At 57.4% G+C, this 21,419-nt stretch overlaps 1 protein-coding gene and 1 non-coding gene across 3 annotated transcripts in view; both read right to left on the bottom strand.

Annotated features, from left to right (window-relative positions):
- Positions 1–209: 209 nt before the first annotated feature.
- The window catches only part of LMX1B (LIM homeobox transcription factor 1 beta), an 80,122-nt gene continuing 58,912 nt past the window's right edge, over positions 210–21,419 (bottom strand). Inside the window, exons 3-8 of one of the 2 annotated variants that reach the window (XM_003995881.5) lie at positions 6,255–6,487; positions 4,150–4,331; positions 3,888–3,965; positions 3,680–3,746; positions 1,330–1,494; positions 210–1,019 (exon numbers count right to left, since the gene is read on the bottom strand). In XM_003995881.5, the coding sequence (XP_003995930.1) occupies positions 862–1,019; positions 1,330–1,494; positions 3,680–3,746; positions 3,888–3,965; positions 4,150–4,331; positions 6,255–6,487 (883 nt within the window). In that variant the 3' untranslated portion in view covers positions 210–861. The remainder of the gene's footprint in view (positions 1,020–1,329; positions 1,495–3,679; positions 3,747–3,887; positions 3,966–4,149; positions 4,332–6,254; positions 6,488–21,419) is intronic. The other variant, XM_003995882.5, reaches the window with a different exon arrangement.
- TRNAE-CUC lies at positions 3,354–3,426 on the bottom strand. Its single transcript has one exon. It is a non-coding gene; the product is annotated as a tRNA-Glu (tRNA).

The following is a 21,419-nucleotide window of genomic DNA, read 5'->3' as shown; positions in this document are numbered from 1 at the left end:
CAGGCAGCACCTATTTAGGCTGAGGCTGGAATACATCCGGGTCTGCATGTTTCAAGCCCCAAACTCTCCCCTCCCTCCCTCTCCTCCTTCCTTCTCTCCTATTGCTGTCAGAAGGGGGGGGGGTCCCCGCCCCCGTCTGGCCTCTTTCCCCTTCCTGACACGGCCAGGCTGGCCCACAGAGCGCCTCTGTGTCTCTTGTAGCTTGTCTATATATCTGTGTGCGTATCGCACGGGTGTGCCTTCGCGTGTGCGTGTTTGCAGGAGAGGCTCAGTCTACCCTCCCCAGGGACTCCCCCTCAGGGCTGTGCCTCAGTGGGCTCGGCACACCTGCCAAGCTCTTCCCTACTTCTGTTCCAGGCTCGGGCTGGGACAGGTGAACCCAGGCTGGCAGGCCTGCCCTTGGAGGTGGGGGAGGTGGGCACCAGCCCAGGGCGCAGGGTCCTACGCTTCTCACAGGTGATGGGTGCCGTGCGCAGCATCCCTGCCCCGGGGCACGCGCGGGGGCCTTGCCTTGGCCTAGGCCCGGCCTGTGGAGGTTGGCTGGACACAGAGAGGACGTTTAAAAAAATAGAGAGAATTTAAGCTTCCCAAAAAAGAGATGGGTAGGGAGAAGGAGGTGATGGAGGCCGAGGTGGGGCTGGGAGGCGAGTGGCTTTCCGAGACTCTGGGTCCCTGGGGTGACACGGTCTCTGTGGGCAGGATACAGCCCTGCCCAGGCTGCGCCCATCTGCCTGCCCGGCTGGCCCAGGAAAGGGCACCGTATGGCTGTGTGTAGAGTCTATGCGGGCGGTGGGGCTGGCTGCGGCGGCCGCAGGCCCACCCCAGGACCCTGGCCCAAGCGTCCATGCAGCCAGCTGGCTCTCAGGAGGCGAAGTAGGAACTCTGCATGGAGTAGAGCCGGTCGATGGGGTTCCCCACGCGGGCCTGCAGGGAGCCCACGTCCGAGGAGCCCAAGAAGCAGTCGCTGAGGCTGGTTAAGGAGGTATCGCTGTCGATGTCATGGAAGATGGAGTCGTTCCCTGAGGGTAGAGGGGGCGTCAGGAGCCAGTGCAGGCTGGGGCTCCTGGGGGCCCTGTTGGCCCTGCAGGCTGTGTGGCCAGAGGTGAGGAGGGACAGGATGGCCTGTGGCGGCAGCGGGGGACCAGAGGTGCTGAGGGCCATGGGTGGGGTCGCGAGGGCGCCCCTGGCGTCAGGAGGAGGCAGGTGGGCTGTGTTGGCAGGGCCCGCCCGGGCCCGGGGGTGGGAGGTGGCTGTCATGGCCCCAGGCCTGCCAGGTCAGGCAGCGGGCGGGGGCGGTGCTGGGGCGGGCGGGGGCTGGGGGCGGCTTACCATAGGGGTTCATGTGGTCACCTGGCATTTGGGGCGGCGTGAGGCCCTGCTGGAAGGGGTCGCTGCTGCCGTAGGGGCTCTGCTCCATGGCCACGATCTGCTGTTGTGGGGGGGCCAGCGGCGTGTAGGAGGCCATCATGCCCTCCATGCGACTCGACAGGACCTCTGGGGACAGAGCACACCTTCACCGACCAGCCCTGTCCACCTGATCCTGGAGGTCCCCCCACCCCGGGAGCCCTCACAGATGTACCTTGGGAGTTCCCACGGACCTCCCTCCCGCACGATCCCCCAGTCCAGGGTGCCCACACCGTCCCTCTGACCTCCTCCAGATTTCCCCAGGCTGCTTATGGCCTTCCAGGGCCCGTGAGCCCAGGTATCTGACCCCTGGCCCCTTCCCCAGACACACACTGTAGTTCCTCTTCAAAAATCAGTCTATCGAAAGCCACAGACCTCCCCATCCCACCTCCTCCCTTCCTCCAGTGGCCTTGCCCTCCAGGAGCTCACCACCTGGCAGAGACAGACATTAAGCAGCCAGGAATCCTTCAACATGGGGGGGCAATGAGCTCCCCGCATCTGGGGGCATTAAGGTGGGGCCCATGCCCGGGCCAAAGAGCTTCAGGGAAGGCTTCCTGGAGGAAGCCTACCTCCATATGACTTAAAGAACCAGCAGGGGTCCAACCATGCTAGGGGGCAGGCATGCCAGGTTGAAGGGCAGCAAAGGCAGGGAGGGGAGAAACTGCTGGGTCAGAGCAGGGAGCCTGGTGCACAGGGCTCCACTGTTGAGAACGAGAGAAGGCCACGGGTGGGGAGGAAGATGGTTCCTTCGGGGGCCCAAGCTGAGTGTGGGTTCTCCCTGAGGCTCTAGGAAGTCAGGGGAGGGTCTCGGCCAGGGAGGGGCAGGCTGGAGGCCGGAGGCAGAGACCACTGAGGAAGCGGAGGGAGGGTCTGGGGTCCCTGTAAGGTGAATGTAGGAATGACAACCCCTGGGAGGGGCATGAGGGACACGGGACAAGAAAACCACTGCCCTACTTGGCAACCGAGCAGATACAGCAAATGGAGGACAGGAAGGGTCAGAGGTGACTCCCGGTTACTGGCGTGGCCACCGGGTACGGAGTGGTGCCATCTGCTGAGATGGGGTGGGGAGGAGGAGGGGGTGTTGTGCGGATAGGGTAGCAGGGTGCTGTGTGGAGTACAGTATGGGCTGTGATGAGCTCAAGGCGGACCGTGGAACATTCTCGGGGAGGCTACATCTCAGGGGCAGCTGGGAACACTGAAAGGTGTGACATAGCTCAGGAGGTGGCTGGGAGACCAGAGACAGTGGCTATAGCCCCAGGAGGCCAGGCTGTCTTGGGAAAGGCGGCAGAGGAGGCAGAGGAATAACGGGGCTCCAAGGCTCAGATGCAGCCGGGGACACTGGCCTGGCCCCGAGTCCTGAGTAGGAGGGGCTGCCCACTAGTGCCCTAGCATCTGTCCTGGAGTCCCGGTCGCACCTGGGAACAGGCAGCTCTAGGGCCCCAACTCTACTAGGGCAGTCCCAGGAAGATCTCCGTGCCCTCCCTTCAAGGCTCTGTGTCCCCATGGGGCTTGGGAGGCCAGCCCCGGCCCAAGAAATGGACACAGCATTTTGGCAAAGCCCAGCGTTCAGGGGCCTGGCCACTGCCCTCAAACTGGCTCCTCGTCACTCAGCAGGAGCGCACCCCCAACTCCTCAATGGCTTGCGGAAGCTCTCTGGAGATTTCTCCGGAGACTTCTGCTAAATTGTAGCATGGGCAGTGGGGTGTATGGTCATGTTAAAGGGGCCGGCTTTGCCCCTTACGAACTGAGAGAACCCAGCAAGTCCCTTGGTCTCGCTGAGCATCGGCGAGCATCGCCGTGACAATGCCCTTCCCCTCGCGGGTCTGTGGGAGTGAAGTGAGGCAGAGCGTGGCCAGCGGTGAGAAAGGTGCCTGGCACAGCGTGAAGGTGAGAGATGGTTGCAGATTTGTGGTTGTTTTTTTGTTTGTTTTTTTTTTAAGTAAGCTCTATGCCCAACGTGGGGCTTGAACTCGCGACCCTGAGATTGAGAGTCACGTGCTCTACCAACTGAGCCAGCCAGGCGTCTCAGATGGCTGCAGTTTTGACTTTGAAAATTCTGCCACCCCTGTGGGCCGCCCACCCTGCCATCCCTCCTCCTGAATCCTGCCCGTGGTCCCCACCGCCTCTCTTGATCTCACCAGGTTCCAAGGTAGCAGTTCCCTGAGCCCTGATCACCAACCCCCCCCCCGCCCCCGGAAGGTGTCGGCTGGGGGGGCTGGGGGGATCTCATTACCAGAGGCTGAGCCTGGGCCCCAGCGCCCTGGCCCCGGCTCACCTTGGCCCAGCCGCTGGGAGTTCTGCTGTTCCTGCTGCTGCTGGTGCCGCCGTGCCAACTTCTTCATCTGCGGGGGACACAGGTCGTGCCAGTCCCTGCCCCCCTGCCCCCCCCTCCCCCGTTCATTCCCAGCACCTCCCATCAGGACCCTGTCTTCTGCCCGCACCCCTGCTCCATCCCTGCCCAGCGGGGGTAAGCGGCCTCTCACCTTGGCTCTTTGGTTCTGAAACCAGACCTGGACCACACGCACGCTGAGGCCCGTCTCCGCCGCCAGAGTCTCTCGGACCTGCCCAGATGGACGGACACAGATCAGGCCGGGGGTGGGGGTGGGGCGCATGGGGCTTGGGGGAACTGTGGGTTGGCGGGGAGGTTCAGGGAGGTCCCCGTCCCCAGCAAGAGCGGTAGGGGCATTGTCTGGGAGGGCAGCGGGTGTGGGGTGTCAGCCCCGCCCCACCCCGGGGGCCCCTCACCTTTCGGCAGGGCTTGGAGGACACCTCAAAGGAGGCCTTGAAGGCTCTTCGCTGCTGCGTGGTGAGGATGGTCCGGGGTCGCTTGGGCCTCCGGGGGTCCTTCCCGTCGTCCCCACTGCCCTTGCTCTGGCTGCCCTGCCCCTTGGCTGGCTTCATGTCTCCATCCTCGTCCTCACTCTTCACTGTGGCGGACATACCCGGCCCATCAGCTTTGTACAAGGGTCTCAGCCTTGTCCCCGTAGGCAATCTGTTGCCTGGCGGGATCCCATTACTTCCAGCCAACACCTGCCAGGGCTGGCTCCAGGGACTCCGGAGACCCCAGCCCAGCACGTCAGCCTTACAGAAAACTCGTTCCCACTGCCCTCGCCCAAGGCCAACGGGCCCCAGGACCCAGGGAGAAAACTCTGGGGAACCTTCTTCCTTGAAGCTTCTAGGGACTAAGAAATGTCAGGTGATGGCATACCCCAGACATTCTCACACAGGAGTATTCATGACCACAGAATACATACCCCCCCCCCATGGAGTTACACACTCAACCACCTGCATATGTGCACGCACACTGGCACGTGGGCCCACGGAGACCTGGGCGCACGCAACTCGAAGACATATTCATACACACACACACACACACACACACACACACACACACACACACACAGGTGCATGCTCATAGGTGGACACATACAGGCATGCACACACCTCAACAGGCACACACACACACACACACACACACACACACGCAGAAGCACGTGTATTCACCCAGAGACACACCCACACCCACCATGCAATGCACACGCGGCCCCTTCCATGCCCCAGAGTTGTGGGCCTCGGAGATGCCAGCCCAGATGGACACCACGTGCTTCCTGCTGCCCCTGAGTCTGAACTGGCCTCCTTTTCCCAGGCCCATCTTCCTCAGAGCATGAGCCCCTGTGGAGGGGGTGGATCTCTTCCCTCCACGAGCCCCTCCCAGGCCTGATAGGAATGGGTCCATGGCACCCGGTCAGTGTCTGCTCTGCCATGAGTCCAGGCAGCCTCCACGGTGCCCTGCCCATGGGTGGACAGAGGGACAGACAGATAGGGGGCTCACTACTTCCTCCAAGGGCCCCCACAGTAACAAAGCTCTTCGAGATGGGCAGGTCTTGTGACTGTGGGCTCTAGGTTACCCTAGGTTGCCCCGGCTCAGCAGACCAGGGTATCTCCTCTCCGCGCCCTCTGTTCCAGTCCTCCCCCACTATCCTGGAATGACACGGCACCAGCCTTCTCCCTGGCTTTTCCCTTCCAAGACTCATTCCTCCTTTCCCGTACCTGCCCTTCTGCCAGGAGGGCTCTAAGCTGGCACAGTCCTTTTGGAGGCTGGAGCAGAGTAGAGGGGTGCCCTCATCCTGGGAAACAGGGTCTTTCCCTGCACCACCGAGGGCCCCCACCCGGCTGGGAAATGACAGCTGAGGCTGCTGCTCCCCACTGATGAAGGACGCACCAGATCCCTGCCTCTCGGCCACCACCAGCCTGCAGGCCTGGTGCTGGCAGAGACGCCTGTGGTGCTGTGCCATGGCGGGGGCCACGGCAAGGACAAGAGAGGGTGAGGGCGGCGGGCCGGAGAGCAGGGTATGTGCGTGTGTGTGCAGGTGTGTAAACCACAATACAGTGAGCAGGTGGGTAAACGGGTGTGTGGCCACACGCAGAGCTGCTCGGTGTGCGTGTGATGTGCGTGCTGGGTCATGCGTGCGCATGTATGCGTGTTTAAGTGGACGTGCACGTGTGTGTTCCTGAGTGTGGGCTTGTGCGTGTGTGGGCATCTAAGCACATGTGTCCATGTATATATACTCCTGGGCCTGGGTATCCACACATGCATTTTATGTGCTTGTGTGTGTGTGTGTGTGTGTGTGTGGTCATACGCACATACACCGGTGCACAACACACGTGGTAGTGTCCATATGTGCATCTGTGCGCCCGGGGACGTGCACACATATTAGTGGCAGGTAATGGCATGCGGTCACGTCAGTGCCACGTGCACCGGATGTGGGTGCACCGTCTGTGCAGCTCAGGTCCTTTGCCGGCAGGGGCCCCTCCCTGCCGCCTGCCCCCCAGCTCCAGCCGTGGCTCACCGGAGTCGGACTCGTCGGGGCTCACGGAGCTGAGCAGGTCCTTCTCCTTCTCGTAGTCACCCTTGCACAGCAGCTGGCCCTCCTTGAGCACAAACTCGTCGCCCTTGCGGAGCTGCCGCTCACACACACAGCAGCAGAAGCAGCCCAGGTGGTACACACACTCCAGTGCCCGCATCACAAACTCCGTGGGGGCGATCTTCTCCATGCAGCCGCTGCACTTGGCTGCGAAGAGCCTGCAGGGGTACAATGTGGGCGCATTGGCTAGGCTCGGGGGTCCCTCCCGGAGGCCACTGCCCATCCAGGGCTGGCCTCTCCCTCCTGCCACCCTGGCCTTCCACCCCAGGCAGGAGAGGCCCATCCTGGGCACAGAGCCAGACAGCGGGAGGCCCTGCAGCCCTCCTCCACTGGCTCCCAGGGCCCTGGTGGCCCCAGGGTGGGCGCTGGGCATCCTGCCCAGAGATGCGCTCCCTAGGTGTGTCAGCTCAGGGTCTTTCCTGCTCAGAGACACAGTGGCCACTAGAGGGCAGAGCACAAGGTCGGCCTTAACCTTCTCCGAGAGCCAGATGGTTCCTGCCCTGAAAAGGGCAGGCTGGTCTACCCTCACCCCAGAACCTGCTCCGCTTCCTCCTTGCTTGCCCCTCTCTCCCACATCCAAGCAATCCTTGGCCTCGTCCAACTCACCACCCAAGTGAGGCCCCTCCTCTCCTGCCTGAGCAGCTGCCCTAGTCCCCATCCTGGGCTCCCGGCCCCTCTGACCCTTCAAACTCACCCCCCAGGATGAGAGCCAGAGGGAGCTGTCTGCAACACACATCTGCTCATGCTGTTTTCCTGCTCCACGCTCTTCCATGACTCCCTGGTGCCTCAAGGCCCTTTACATCCTGCCTCTCTCTCTGTCTTTGCTCCCCCAGGCCATGGCCCCGTGCAACAGCCTGCCGTTTCTCCAGGCCACCTTCACACTGGCCTTTCAACATGTTCCTTCTCTGCCCCTCAGCTGAGCTGACACCTGCTTATGCCTCATTTCAGCTTAAGTATCTTTATCACACGCAGAAATTCACTGAGCATGTACAGTGTGCCAGCCGCTGTTCTCAGCACTCTGTAGGCAGAAATGCATTTAATCTTTGCAACAACGCGGTGAGACAGGAGCGAACACGGATCCCATCTTAGTGATAGGGAAACTGAGGTGCCGAGAGGCGGAGTCACTTGCTCAGGGTCACATGGTAATAAGTGATGGGGCCGACTCGGAGCCTGGGCCTGATCCAGCCCCTCCACGACGAAGCGGACCCAGCTTCCATCTCTGGAGACAAAGCCAGGCGGGGGTCTCCATGCCTCCAGCCAGCGTGGGCAGAAAGGTCTGAGCAGCACGGCCCCTCCCCTGCCCTCACCTACTGACCGCTCCTCCCGGCTCCCCCCTCCCCGTCACGTGCCCTGCTCTGTGGGAACTCAGCCTCAACAACACTTTGATGGAAAAATTTATGAAGAATCAAATTATTGCTGCTGGGAGGGAATTAAAACCATTTTTCATTCCCCACGTCCCTGGGCCACGTCTGCGGGCGCCACCCTGGGAGCGCTGTGCACATCCCATCCCTCTTTATGGCCCGCCATCACAGGCACGGATTACAGCTGCAATTCTCTACTAATCGGTTCTGGAACAGAAACGGCCATAAATGCAAGGCACTCGGCCTGCCTCCCTTCCCGGGGCTGCCATCAGCACCGCCCACGACGAGCGAGTGGGGCGCGGTGGACGGGGCCAATCCGAGGTCTGCCTGCTGCCCTGGCACTGGCCAGGGCACTCAAATTGGGGGCATCCCCAGCAACCCCGTGCCACCCGCCTCTGTGCTACTGAGCGGGCTCCTACTCATCCCGCAGTGCCCAACTCCAAGGCCACCTCCTCTGGGAAGCCTTCTTTGATGTCCCAGTCAGGGAAAGTAGCCTCCTATGTGCTCACCTGAGATTCCCTCAGGCCTCGGTTCCCTCTACTGTGAAACAGAGATGTCAACAGGACCTCCCTCAAAGGGCTGTTGTCAGGAGTCAATGATACTGAGCATGTAACTTGGTAAATGAATATCACATCACAGTGACTGCACATGTCAGCTTCCAACTCTTATAGGGGTTCCAAAGGCAGGACCTGGTTCTACATGATCCTCAAGGAGGGCTCGGTGAGTGTTTGCAAAGCAGGTGAGTGAAGGCTTGGGGTGGGCTGAGGCTCAGGCCAGGCTGTCAGTTGCAGGCAGCTGGGGCCCCACTAGCCCACATAGTACGTGGCTTTGCAAGGGGAACATGACCTGGATTTCAGCTCCGGTTTGGCTCTTTGGCTGGATTCCTTTGTTCAGGGTACAACCTACCCAACTGTCCATGGCGGCCTCAAGCAGAGGCCCCTAGTAATCTGGCTAGGTGTCCAGCTCTGCCAAGGTGCTGGGGAAGGAGCCACGTTTCCACAACTTGATGCTCTGACGTGGAGGATGCTTCTGCCCTGCCCCCCTCACTGTCCCTCTGTCCCCTCCCCACACTTCGACCTCCTGATCTAGGTGCCATGCTAAGTTCTGCAGCCTGGCCCCAGTGGCCTATGAGCAGACAGGCACCGGCTGCATCTCTGTGCCGGCATGGCAGGGCCGGGGTCCCAGGCCAGGGTCGGCACACCTTGGGCGTCTCCCAGACGGGAGGCCCTCTTAGGTAGGGGAGGAGGGCAGCAGGAGAGGTGACCCGCATTTGCAGGCACTGCCACCATGCAAGCTGCATTCAGAACATCCGTGCTAATGCCTTGGCAGCAGGGGGTCGATTGCTACTTTCTCCAAACTCATCAACACAATCTATTATTAATACTTCTCCAAAGGCTCAGTGCCGCCATTACGGAGGCAGCGCCAGCCACTCGGGGCATCATCTGTTATCTAGATTGCAAAAACTCGGGATATAAAACAAACTGCGCACACTTTATAAACGGAATGTGCCATCCTTTTGGTCTCCAAGCATCTCTCCACCCAATAAAACATCAGGGGGGGATGCATGAAATACTCGCTCCCAATTATGGGGCTGCCTTTGTCTACGGGAGCCGGAGTGAGCGCTACGAACGCATGTGTGGGAGGGGTTGGGGACACCAGCGGGGTCCCCTCCTCTCTGTGAGCCTCCCTCCTGCCCTCGACCCCTCCCGTCATGAAGGGCCGGTGGAACGGGCCATTGAGAAGCAGTCCCAGCCACAGGCTGGTGGCAGTGGCATTGGATGGACTTGGTTTCAACGCTCAGTTCCACCACTTCCTGGCTAGTGACTGCACAAGTAATTTCTGCTCTCTGAGCCTCAGTTTACTGATCTGTATAATGGGCTCAACAACACTGCCCGCTTCTCCATGTGAAGATACAGCGAGTTTTCAGTGTAAAAGCCATGAACATAGAGGGAGAGTTCAGTGAGCTGAGCAGGCCTTTTGAGGCCAGGAGTGGGCCTCTCTAGGAAGGCCGCACAGAGGCTGCAAATACCGACAGAGATAGAGTTGCTCTGGCTGAGAAGCTCTGAGCCTTCCTGCCCCACAGGGGCGCTGAAGCCTGATGCAGAAGAAAGGCCCTGCTAGCACCCAAGGCACTAGATCTGGAGCCCAGGTCATGATCTCAATCCTGACTCAGCCACTCACCGTCTCTGTGACCTGGGGCAAGTCTGGGTCTGTGTTCTCACCTGCAAGACGGGGACAATAGTTCTCACTCCCCAGAACTGTGCAGGGGGGTTCCAGATGGGTGTACTTCTGTTACCACACTTGGGCCAACAGGCTAGGATGCGGCAGGCCTGGGGGTGTGAGGGGATGGTGGGGGTGCCACGGAGAGGCTCTGAAGCTCTGGTTCCACCTGTGGCTTCCCCTCCAGCTGTCTGGCCCTCTTGGTGCCAATCCCCTGGCCCAGGCTCCTCCCCCAGTCTAGAAGCTCCAAATCCAGAGGGCACCTTTATGACCACACCACAGACACACAGGCTCACTGGCAACCCACAACCCCACTGTCCATGTAAACTGCCAATCCTTTCCTCCTGCTGTCCCTAGTGTCTAGAACACCATTCCTCCCACTCCCAACCTCTGACAACCCAACACCTGTGTATTCTGAAGGATTTAGCTTAGATAGCCCTTCCTCCAGGAAGCCCCCCTTCTTCTCTCCAGTCTCAGATATCCACCTCACCGAGTTGCTCATCCTCACACCCCCTCCCCATTGTAGTATTTATCCTGAGGACTCCACTTGATCAGTTTCCCGGTCCACTTTCCCCAGGATCACCTGTCTTCCGGGCTGAGCACAAGGCCCCGTGCTCTAAGGCGAGCAACAAATGTTTGTGGAATGAACACTGAACCAACCAATACAGTCTGGTCCCGCCTGTGAGGTAGGGCAACTTGGTCCCCAGCCCCAACCCAGTCCGATGGGGGCACCCACCACCTGCCCTGGGAAGACAGGGTTTGTGCTGGGGGGCGGGGAGGGCACTGCTGGGGCGGGCAGCCCAGGGTTCTACCCTGGCTCCGTAACTTTTTCCCAGTGTGAATTTGATCAAGACATTTAACCTCTCTGAGCCTCAGTTTCTTCATTTAAGAAACGGGAATGGTGGTACCTACCTACAGGGTTGTGAGAAGGCCCTATTGCACGTAAAGCCCTTGGCCCTATGGCAGCATGAAGAAGGCACCCCACAGAACTGCCATCTGCCTTTCTCTTGTTCCTTATTGTCCTTATTGTCGCCCTCACCGGGTCTCCGCCACTCCTGGGAGCAGCTTTCCTGACACCAGGTTTACAGGTCCCAACCAAACCTCCCTGTCATGACCACCCTGGGTTCTGGGTCCTTCTAGCTTCTGTCTGGCCTGAGCTGGACAGAGCACTCCCGGCTCAGGTCTCTGTGTGCCTGTCTCACCAATGTGAATGAACTCAATTACCATCACCTGCCTCACCTCATTAAGTCCTTGAAGAACCCTAAAAGGAAGACACTGTTTCCATTCCCATTTTACAGAAGAGCACACGGAAGTGCAGAGGGCAGGTTCAAGGTCACATGAGTCACAAGGTCACAAGCACCACCATATACTCCCTCCATGCTTTGTGCATTCAAGTATACTCAAGAGCATTCAAGTGCATTCTGCCCATCATTCACCCTTGTCCTTTGCTGGGGGTGCCATTCCCATGTCTGTCTGCCCTCAGGGCTCTGAATGCCCCAAGTTCTTATCACTCAGCATTGGCCCAGCACCCAGCAGGTGCAGCTGAGTGGGTTTCTCTTAAACCGAACGGAACATCTCCCCGTCACAAACACATCCTCCCTCCGCCAGGATCATCTGTGATTTCGGAGTAAGAAACTCCCTTTTTAGGGACGTCCTTCCCTTGAAGAGTCCCTGGCTATGAGAACACATCTCCATCTCCTCTGAGTTTTTATTGGTTTATCTGTTTAACGCTCAATTTATTAAATTCATGAAGCTAATAAAACTCCGAAAACCAATTTTTTTCTGGAGCATTTAAACATGGATTACAAATCGGATTAATTAATTTCTCTGAAGCCACTGACAACTGCAGAGAGGCAATGCAGTATATCTGATTCTTTTACCTCCAATAAAACTGGCTTCCTAACGTCCTGGGGACCCTCCAGGTTTTCAGCCCCAGGTCTCAGACTCCAGAAGCATGTGCATTAGGCTTGGAATCTTGGCTCTGTCACTTCCCAGCACAGGAACCACACACAAGCCTCTTCTCTCTGAGCCTCAGTGGCCCCATCTGTTCAATGGGGATAGTGGCTGGGCACCGTGAGGCAGGCACCTCATCATTTCTTCAAGACTTCTGGCATCTGCTCACCACCCTCGAGGAATGGAGGCCCCTCTGTCTCCTCCTCACTATTCTGCCAATCCCATACCCCACCGCTGCATTCTACAGTTTACGCAGCCCCTCACTGGGTCCTCGGTCTCAGAGCGCCCAACAATTTCAGGGTAAGTCCAAAGGCCTCATCATGGCACTCAAGGCCCTACTCCAGCCCCGTCACACCTGGCTTCAGATCCTCTACTCCAGCTGTCAGGGTTCTCGTTGCTCCCTGAAAACAACAAGTCCTTCCTGCCTCCTTAACACTTAAAATTCCATCTGCCCCCAAAGCCTGTCTTCTTTCCGCCTTTTGCTTCTTGTTGAACTTCTCTTCATCCTTCAAGACCCAGTTCCAGGCTGGAAGACCCATCCTTCCTCTGTGAAGCCTTCCCTGAGACCCAGATATTTATTTGTGTGTCTGAAGCCCTCACTGACCCAGAAATCAGACACTGGGTCTAATTCACATGCACCCATCCCACACTGGGTTCTGGCATTGAGGGCGTGACTAGGGAGTGTTTGTTGAATGAATGAATAACCTTATGAGAAATGAAATGGGCAGCGCAGGTAGGACATGAGAACATTGGACACTCTGCTTCCAGAAGTTTGAGAATGCCACCAGGTAGCAAGACAAGTGAACTCACTGCTCTCGTCCCACGACCCCCTATACAGCCCGGAGTCCAAAATCCGAACTTCTATGTTGGTTAAGTTTTTTTACACACCTCCTGTTGGGCTGGAGTCCAACTGTGCCCTCGTCCCTAGTATACAGGGAAAGCCCTGGAGTGGGAGGGCCATGCCAGTATTAAATGACTCCTCTGACCATAAGTGACCGGGCAAGGCCTGGACACCTAGCTCAAGGTGGGCCAATCCATTCTCTGTCCCGTGTCCCTATCTCCTGCTCACCAAGAGCTTTCTGGCTGCCCCCCCCCCCCGGGCTTAGAGGTGCATTTTCCACATCTCTGGCACCAGCTAAGTGGCCCTGGGCCACTCTTCACCCCTTTTTTGAGATTCAGTTTCCTCTTCTGTGAAAAGGGGGTATTGATCCTTCCCTCACCCGGTGATTGAGAATCGGTGAGTTTTAACCTGTGTGAGGGGGTCTAGCCCGGTGCCTGGCACAGAGGGCATCTTGGCAAGTGTGCCTCTCACTCCTTCCCCAGTCTGAGTCTCACGATGGTGCTGGGACACGGGCTCTGGAACCTTCTCTTCCTCACCTCCAATTTCATCACGAAGCCCTCAATCACATCATTGGGTCCGTGTCCTCCCCATCTGTCTGTGCCTCTGAGGTGTATAGGCTTCTGTCAGATCCTTACCGAGGGCCACACTGGGGACCAGGCAGATTTGGGCCTGGTTTGCTTTAGGGTCTCTCCAGGCCCAAATCCCACAGTGCCTGGAAACTCTCCCTCCATGGGGAGGGAACCATAGCCCTCTGGCCCACTGGCTATACCTTCTCACGTTCACCCAGCAAACACCCAGGGAGGCTGACTTTGAAGCTCTGAGCTCTCAAGCTCATGCAAGATGCTTGAGGAAAGAGGCCAAATCTGGTCCCATGGGGGCTGACACAGCATGACAAGTGCCTTGACAGGGTACACGTGGCAAGCTGGGGGGCACAGAAAGTCATGACGGTTAACCTGGAACAGGTCTGAGGACTTTCTGGAAAAGCTGGCATGACACACTGGTTCTGAAGGCAGAAGGAATAGTCTGAAGAGTCTGAATCCCAGCTCTGTCACTTACTGTCTGACCTCGGGGCAAGGACCGCGGTCCCCACCTTACAGGCAATCACTAGGATGTGTTGAGCCTCTAGGTGCCACAGGTCCTTCAGAGGCTCGTGGGGAGGATCCCAGGATGGAGTGGTCGCAGAGCGCTTAGGGCAGGCTCGTCTACAGTAAGCGTTCCAATAGGGGGCCGACATCATTATTGCTCTAGGGCTGTGATGTCTATGATGATGCCCGTTAAGAGATGAGCTGGAGCTCAGGGGGGAGTGCCCAGGGGACAGGACCCTAGACACCCTTGGGGGCCCAGCTGCGGCCGCCAGAGTTTGCCTGTCACTTGGAGGAGCCGATGGGGTGAGAGCAGGCAGAGGGAGCCGCCTGGCCTCCTCCCTCCCGACTCGTTGACATCTCCCCCACGTGCCTGCCGCGTCCTTATCATTCCGGGCGTAGCTGTTTTTTATTTTGAGACAAAAAGGGGCCTGTTGATGGGGATCCAACTCAAACCAGCTGCAAACATCTGCTTTGATGCGGCGGCGGCGGCGGGCCAGGCGGGCGGCGGGAGCCGCAGGCAGGGGCCCCGGTGCGCGCGTCAATCACGCGGCTGGAATGCGCGGCGTGGCCGGGCGCTCGGACCGACGGCCGCCGGAGCGCGGGCCTCGCAGGGCCTCTCCGTAGCCTCGCCGCGCCGGGGCCGGGCCTGCAGCGAGGGCTGCCCCGGAGCTTCCTGCGGGCGCGCAGACCCAGCTGTGCCGGCCGCCGGCTCTGAGGCCCTTTGATCCGGGCCTCGGGCACTGTCGGGAGCACACCCCCTCCCCCGCCCCCCTCCCTGGCCGGGGCTGGAGGTCACGGGCCAGGGGCAGGGAGGGACGCGGGCCCAGCCGGGAGCCCCCAGGTACCATCCAGGGGCCAGCCTGGCCAGGCAGACACACATTCGGTGAGTGCACACACATTTATGTAGTGCCTACTGTGTGCCAGGGACTGTCTAGAGGCTGGAGATAGAGCAGTGAGCCAAATGCACTGTCCTTCCCACCCCCATCCCCACTCCCAGCTTCCATTCTAATGGGTGAGGGGACAGGCAACAGATAAAACCGTAGCACTCAGAGTGTAATGACTGGTGACAATATGATGAAGAAAAATGAACGGAGAGCGCAAAGAGGATGGCCAGGGCTTTTAGGAAGGACAGTCAGAGGCCTTGCTGAGATACCTGGGCCGGGATGGGGGTGGGGGGAGTTTCACAACAGAGGAAACAGCAAATGCAAAGGCCCTGAGGCTGAGTGTATCAGGTGTTGGAGAAGTGACAAGAAGGCCCTCATGGCTAAAGCAGGTGAGTGACAGGAATGGGGGGGGGGCACTAAGATGTGCGGGTAGAAGCAGGGGGCATATCTTATGGGCCTTTGACTTTGTGGGAGGGTTCTGAGCAGAGGGGGTATGAGATCTGGCTGACATTTGAACCAGATTCCTCAGGCAGCTGTGTGGAGGAGGGGGTGGGAGCAGGGGGATGAGTTGGGAGGTTATCTCAATAATCTGGGCAAGAGATATTGTCTGCTCAGACCCAGGGAGGTGCTGAGAAGCAGTCCGACGTGGGATGCGTTTTGCAGGTAGACAGGGACACCAGAGGATGGGCAGAGAAAGGATGGACACATGACCTGGGGGCCTGTACAATGGGGAAGGATGGAGTTGCCATTAAATGAAATGGAGACAGAGACCAGGTGGAGGAGGGGAGAATGAGGAGGGTAGTTCCGGACACATTGTGTGTGAGCTGCCTTCTAACAGCCATGTGGATGCATCTAGGGGGCAGCTGCATATATGAGTCTGGAGTTCAGAGAGAGGCCCCGGCTGGAGATACTGTTTGAGAGTTGCCAAGACAGACAGACAGACAGACAGACACACACACACACACACACACACACACACTCCTAAGAGTCAGTTGCTGTGTGCACACGGCTTGGCATCTGATAACTGGCCTCACCTTTGGGGCTATGACCCCTGCAGTGGGTAGAAGCAAGGCCCAGCCTCTGCCTTAGGACGCTATTTTCCATCGGGGGTACTGGAGCTTCTCTGGGGATCAGACCTCTCCTAGTGACTTCAGGGAGAGACAACGTTGCCGGGCAGGGCAGGTGGAAGGCAGGGCATCATCCCATCCCTCCGGCCATCCTTCCACATGCCCCTTCCTGCCCTGTAGCCTGGGCCAACAGTAGTCAGAGGGTCTGTGGGCTCCAGGCCAGGCCCCAAGCTAAGGGCTTTACCTGTGTTACTTTTACTAACCTTTGAGTTGAAGGAGTTGAAGCTCCTCCCTCTTTTTGCTGCCCTTCACTGATGAATTCAATTCACTGAGGATTCTCTTCATCATTCTTCCACCTAACATTCGTTGAGCACCTACTATGAGCCAGGCCCTGTGCTGAGCTCACAGTAGGAGGCTTCTCCTCCCACTGGCTCATCAGACCCCTCTGAGCTGATCTCGGGTTCCCTTCACCGAGTCAACGGCTCCGGGGTGCCAAACCCAGCAGTCATAGTCACTGTTATTACTTACTAAAATGTACTATTTTCTACATGGCAGGCCCTGGGCCTTATTTGCACTGACCCATCCCCCATTAGACCCCTTACAGGCAGGCGCTGCCACTCTTTCTACAAAGGAGGAAAGTGGTGCTCAGAGAGGGTAACACAGCCGCTCAGCATCAGAGCTGGGATCAGTGGGGCTCAGGGCTCTTGCTCATTCTCCCTGCATCATTGCATGGCTTCCTGGACCTCCCTGTGCTTGAGTCCCTATCCTGCCTCAGCCTCCACCTCCCTGCCCACCACTCGGAATGGCTGTGCACTTGCTCCGTTAGCTCAGAGCTGCTGGGCCCATGACCTGGGCTGGGAGGTTACAGAGGCCAGGGGCTCACATGCAGGCGGAAGAGGAGAGACTACACCACGGGACGCAGAGGCCTTTGGATTTCTCTCCGGGGTCCCGAGTGGTCAGAATAGACCAGGCCCACAGCCATGTACCCAGCCATGTACCCATGTACCCAGGGCTGCCAGATCCAGGGCAGGGCCTGATGGAAGTGCAACACTGAGGGAGTGGTGGGGGTGGAGAGAGGGAGGGGGCAGGGCTGGAGTCATGGAAGGCTTCCTGGAGGAAGTGGCAATAAGGAATGCAAAGGATCGAAAGGGAGAAGTGGTCAGGCTGGGTTGGGAACAGCAGTGTGCCTGATTCCAAAGTCTGAACTCTCCCCCTAAACAGGGGCAGAGAAGCAGGGAGACAATTCTGCAAAAGAGAGGTTGAAAAAAAGCAAAGGTATGAAGAAAATGGAGGCCATTTCCAGGGTTAAGGAGACAGTGGGTCAGCCATGTTGGAAGTGAGAAAGAAGGGTCAGCTTGCTAGCCTTAAACGTTGGGCTAAAGAGAACAGGTCAGGTTTCTTTTGTTCCCACTTACTCATCCATCCATCCATCCACCCACTCACTCACATAGTCACTAAGCCTACTATCCATCCATCTATCCAAGTATTCATCCATCCATCCATCCATCCACCCACCCACCTGCCCAACTATCCACCCATCTCCCACCCAGCCACCCTCTCAGTCCATCCAGCCACTGCACCCATGTACGCAATCAACCATCCAACACATAATCGGGCCCTTGCTCTGTGCCAAATCTCTTCTTGAGAGCAGAAACTGCCTTCTAAGGCTTTCGCTGTAAGACTCGTTGATTCTGTAAGCACTGACCAGACGCGCTGTGCTAGGTGATGAGGAATCAGTGGGGAACAAGACACAGGGGCACTTTTCCTCAGTGAGCTCCTGGTGTAATGGGGAAGAGGGTTTTCCAAGGGAAAGGAGGTCTCAGAAGGAGAAGCCCAAGGAACCACTGGACAGCCTAACGCTGACTAGCTGACGTTTTGGCCCCATCATTCTGACCCCAAGGATTTGGACCTTCTAGATGCAGCCCACAGCATTTTAATTAGGATTATAACGACATTGATAAACTTCCTTTGAGAAAGTGTTTTCTGGAACGAACTCCATTAAGACAATTTAATTTTTTGATCAATTTTCTTTCCAGTGCCGTTAAATAATTTACAACTTTTTCCTTTGCCATTTTTATTTTCCTGAACTTATTTTCATTGAGATAAATTATTTCCCATGAAGAATTTTCAATAAAGTTTTGCTCTACCATCAGGTCTGTGCTACAATTGCATCTTCCTGATTAGCAAGATCTGACTCTGGTGAATCTGTAGCCGGTGACGCGGATTACCATGGGTGGTGTCACCGTGGCCAGCTGTATTTAGTGCTGGTTAATTTACCTAGTCAACACATCCCCCAGGCTCAGGTAGGGTGGTTTTCCACGTTACCAACAAAATGACCAAAGTTTACGACCACACGTTTTATCAGGCCGTCAATGAAAACACACTCAGGGTCAAAACCATGGGGTCAAGACAGACTTGTGGGTGTCAATGTTGGGTGCAAATGTCCAGCTTCAGCTGGGACCCCATAGAATAAGCGTGCTCCTTCTTGCCCTTCAGAGACTCAAAGACAGTGACCCCTCCCTTGACATCTCCTTCTCCAGGTTAACCCCCCTGCCCACGTTCCACACTCTGGTCATGAGCTTGAGTTTGTCCAAATAGCCCTTAAAGCCTAGCAGCCAGCTACTTGGTCCTCCAGGGGCAAGAAGAACCATAGCCTCCCTTGTTCCCCACCCTATACTCCTCTTAATGTAGCCAGAGATATAACATTAACTTTGTCAGCCCAGTCAATGAGGGCCTCACTGCCCAGTCTCTCTCATGAGCTCTGGACTAAGTCCTGCCACACCCCACAACCAACCTGTCCTCTTGCAGTCAAGTTTTTGACCCCTACCCTAGCTAGCTCTACCCTAGCTACTAAATGTCAAACTCACAGGAACCAGACCAGCCCTGTGCTCAGAGCTTCACATGTAGCCCACCCCCTAATGTAGGGGCCTCCCATGTAGGTGGACCTCATGGCCACCCTGGCAGGTAAGAGTCCCTTGCTTATACAGGTCACCCAGCTGATCAGGTAGAGCCAGGGCCTCATCCCAGGTTAGCCTGGCTGGTAACCACCACATTGGTACCTTCCTGGAGGCTGGGAAGGTGGTTGGGGACGGGGAGCAAATGCCCCAGCGGGTTGGGAACCTGAGACCTGTGTGTGCCAGGACAGAATCACGGTGTGTGGGCAGAACATGTTCCCCAGTTGAGGGCCCTGGGAGATTAACCTGAGAAGTGGGTGCCCCAAGGCAGCAGGACTCAAGGCTAGTGGGAGGCAGGAGGAGAAATTCTTCTGTAAGAGGAAGCCCTTGGAGGTGTGGCTGGCGTTATTTCGTACCCACAGCCCGACACTTCGATAGGGAGTAAGAAGAGGCTCTGGGAGAACGCCTCCTTGGGTCTCTGAGCTCCGGCGCTCCCGGCGGGTCCGGGCCGAGCGCCTGGGCTGGGCACCGCCAAGCACGGCCGCTTGCGGGGTGCCCGCCCGCCCGTCCGTTTAGTGGGTAACTGATCGCCCCGCGCCCCGCCCCAGCCGCCCGCCGCCCGCCCGAGCTGCTTAATCACCGCCCGCCCGGCCGCATTAGCATAGTAATGGCCTTTAAATTGAGCCTCTTTGTTTTTTAATTAAGCTCCCAGCAGGTACAGAGAAGAGCGATTATTGAGGAAGCTGCCAGCGCTAATCGCCCGCAGTCATTTGACAATTAAAAAGCGCCCGGCTTTAACCCTTTCCCCGCGCCCGCAGCAGTTCCCCCGGCATTTATCCGGCACCGACTGTGTGCGCGCCTTCCCGGTGGGATTCGGGGACCCCGCCCCTAGTAACTCCGAGAGGTCTCTGCCAATGACTCCATTTTTCTGAGAAGCAAACCGAGGCGCAGAGAAGAGAGGTAATTTGCCCAAGACCGCAGCTAGAGCAGGGGGCAGGAGGGATTGGCAGACAGATTGCTGGAGAAATACAGCTGTTTGGGCTCGTTTGGAGCACCGTCCACCTTGTGAATCTGGCAAAAGCCTTCTTGCTCTTCAAGGCCTGGGTGGGCACTCCCCACCCCATGGCAACAGCCCCCTCCTCGGAGTTCTCAGGGCAGCCTCTCCTCCCTGCTGGTTCACCCATTCCCCAGACGCCGTGTGTCAGGCTCAGTGCTGGGCACTGGGGACAGCTATGACCATGAGGAGGGAGACAGGAAACAGGAAAGAAAGGCACACCCAAGCCTGGGTGGCTCAGTCGGTTGAGCGTCCGACTTCAGCTCGGGCCACGATCTCACAGTCCGTGGGTTCAAGCCCTGCATTGGGCACTGTGCTGACAGAGCCTGGAGCCTGCTTCAGATTCTGTGTCTCCCTCTCTCTCTCTCTGCCCCTTCCCTGCTCCCGTTCTGTCCCTCCTTCTCAAAAACAAATAAACACTAAAAATTTTTTAAAGAAAAAGAGACAATTGCTCCTGATCCAGTCCAGCCTGGGAGGCGGGGGCGCATCAGAGAAGACTTTCCTGAAGACAGGTTTGGGCATAGACAGAGGAGGGAGAAGCCGCCTGGCCAGGATGGGAAGCGATGGACAGACCAGGTAGCAGAGGAAATAGTGAATGCAAGGGCCCAGAGACACGACCAGAATTAACCAGAAATAAACAGTGCAGAGGGTGCGTGTGGAACCCGAAGAGTGGCAGGAGCCAGTTTGGGGTGCAGGCCTTCTTACACCACTTACAAAATGTGTTCTTTAAAGAAACAATTGAATTTATTTTTGAATAGGTAACGCACCGCGTGGTTTAATATTCAAATGTACGAAAACGTGTTGGCTGAGGTCTCCTCCACCCCGTCACTAGCCATTCAGGTCTCCTACCCAGAGGCAACCAAAGTCTACCATTCAGGTCCCCTTCTGAAAATATGCAAGAATAGGTAACACATACATAAACCTGTGTGTATATGGTGTTCCCCTCCCTCAACTTTTTTTAGTGAGGACTGGTTGGGGGTTTGCCCACTTTTCTTTTCCTTCCTTCCTTCCTTCCTTCCCTCCCTCCCTCCCTCTCTCCCTCCTTCCTTCCTTCCTTCCTTCCTTCCTTCCTTCCTTCCTTCCTTCCTTCCTTCCTTTGCATAAACACCAATTAAAACTGTTCCTCATGCACCCACCCTCCCACTCACATGGTTGGTGAGGATTCCATGTCTGGCCTGGAGCACCTCCTTTTACAGCATCTGGCAGTTCTATTGTATGGGCAAACCCTAATTTATTTAACCCCTGTCCTGTTGATGGCCTTGTGGGCCATTTAAAGGATTTTTGTCTTAATCTCAAGAGCCACGGGAAGCCATTGAAACGTTTTAAGTGGGGAGTAGCTTGAGCGATTTACATTTTTAAAAGATCACTTTGGCTGCGGAGCAGGGACCAAGGGTGGGGAAAGCGCCGAGTGGAATCGGGAAGAGCAGCCGAGAGGATCGCTGTCGGTGCCCTGCAGGTGAGAGGCGCAGGGGGGCCCGGGCGGGGCTGCAGGAGTGGGAGAAGAGGTAGTTTATCGGAGCGCGATGCCACATGTAAAAGGGACTGGGCATTGGGGTGGGTGGGAGGAGCCCTGGGTGGCTCCCTCAACCCTGTCACCCTGGTGCGTGCTGGACGGATGAGCAGTGACTGAGATGGGGACACAAGGTAGCGGACGGGGGACCACGTGAAGACGCCAGGTCCAAAGTCACTCGGTCTCACCGCGCTTCAGCCTCCGCAGTGTCCAATTCATCA

This window comes from Felis catus, chromosome D4, assembly GCF_018350175.1.
Source record: "Felis catus isolate Fca126 chromosome D4, F.catus_Fca126_mat1.0, whole genome shotgun sequence".
In the NCBI taxonomy this organism is placed as follows: domain Eukaryota; kingdom Metazoa; phylum Chordata; class Mammalia; order Carnivora; family Felidae; genus Felis; species Felis catus.
Note: the sequence above shows the minus strand (reverse complement) of the source record. Positions and strands in the feature narration are given on the sequence as shown.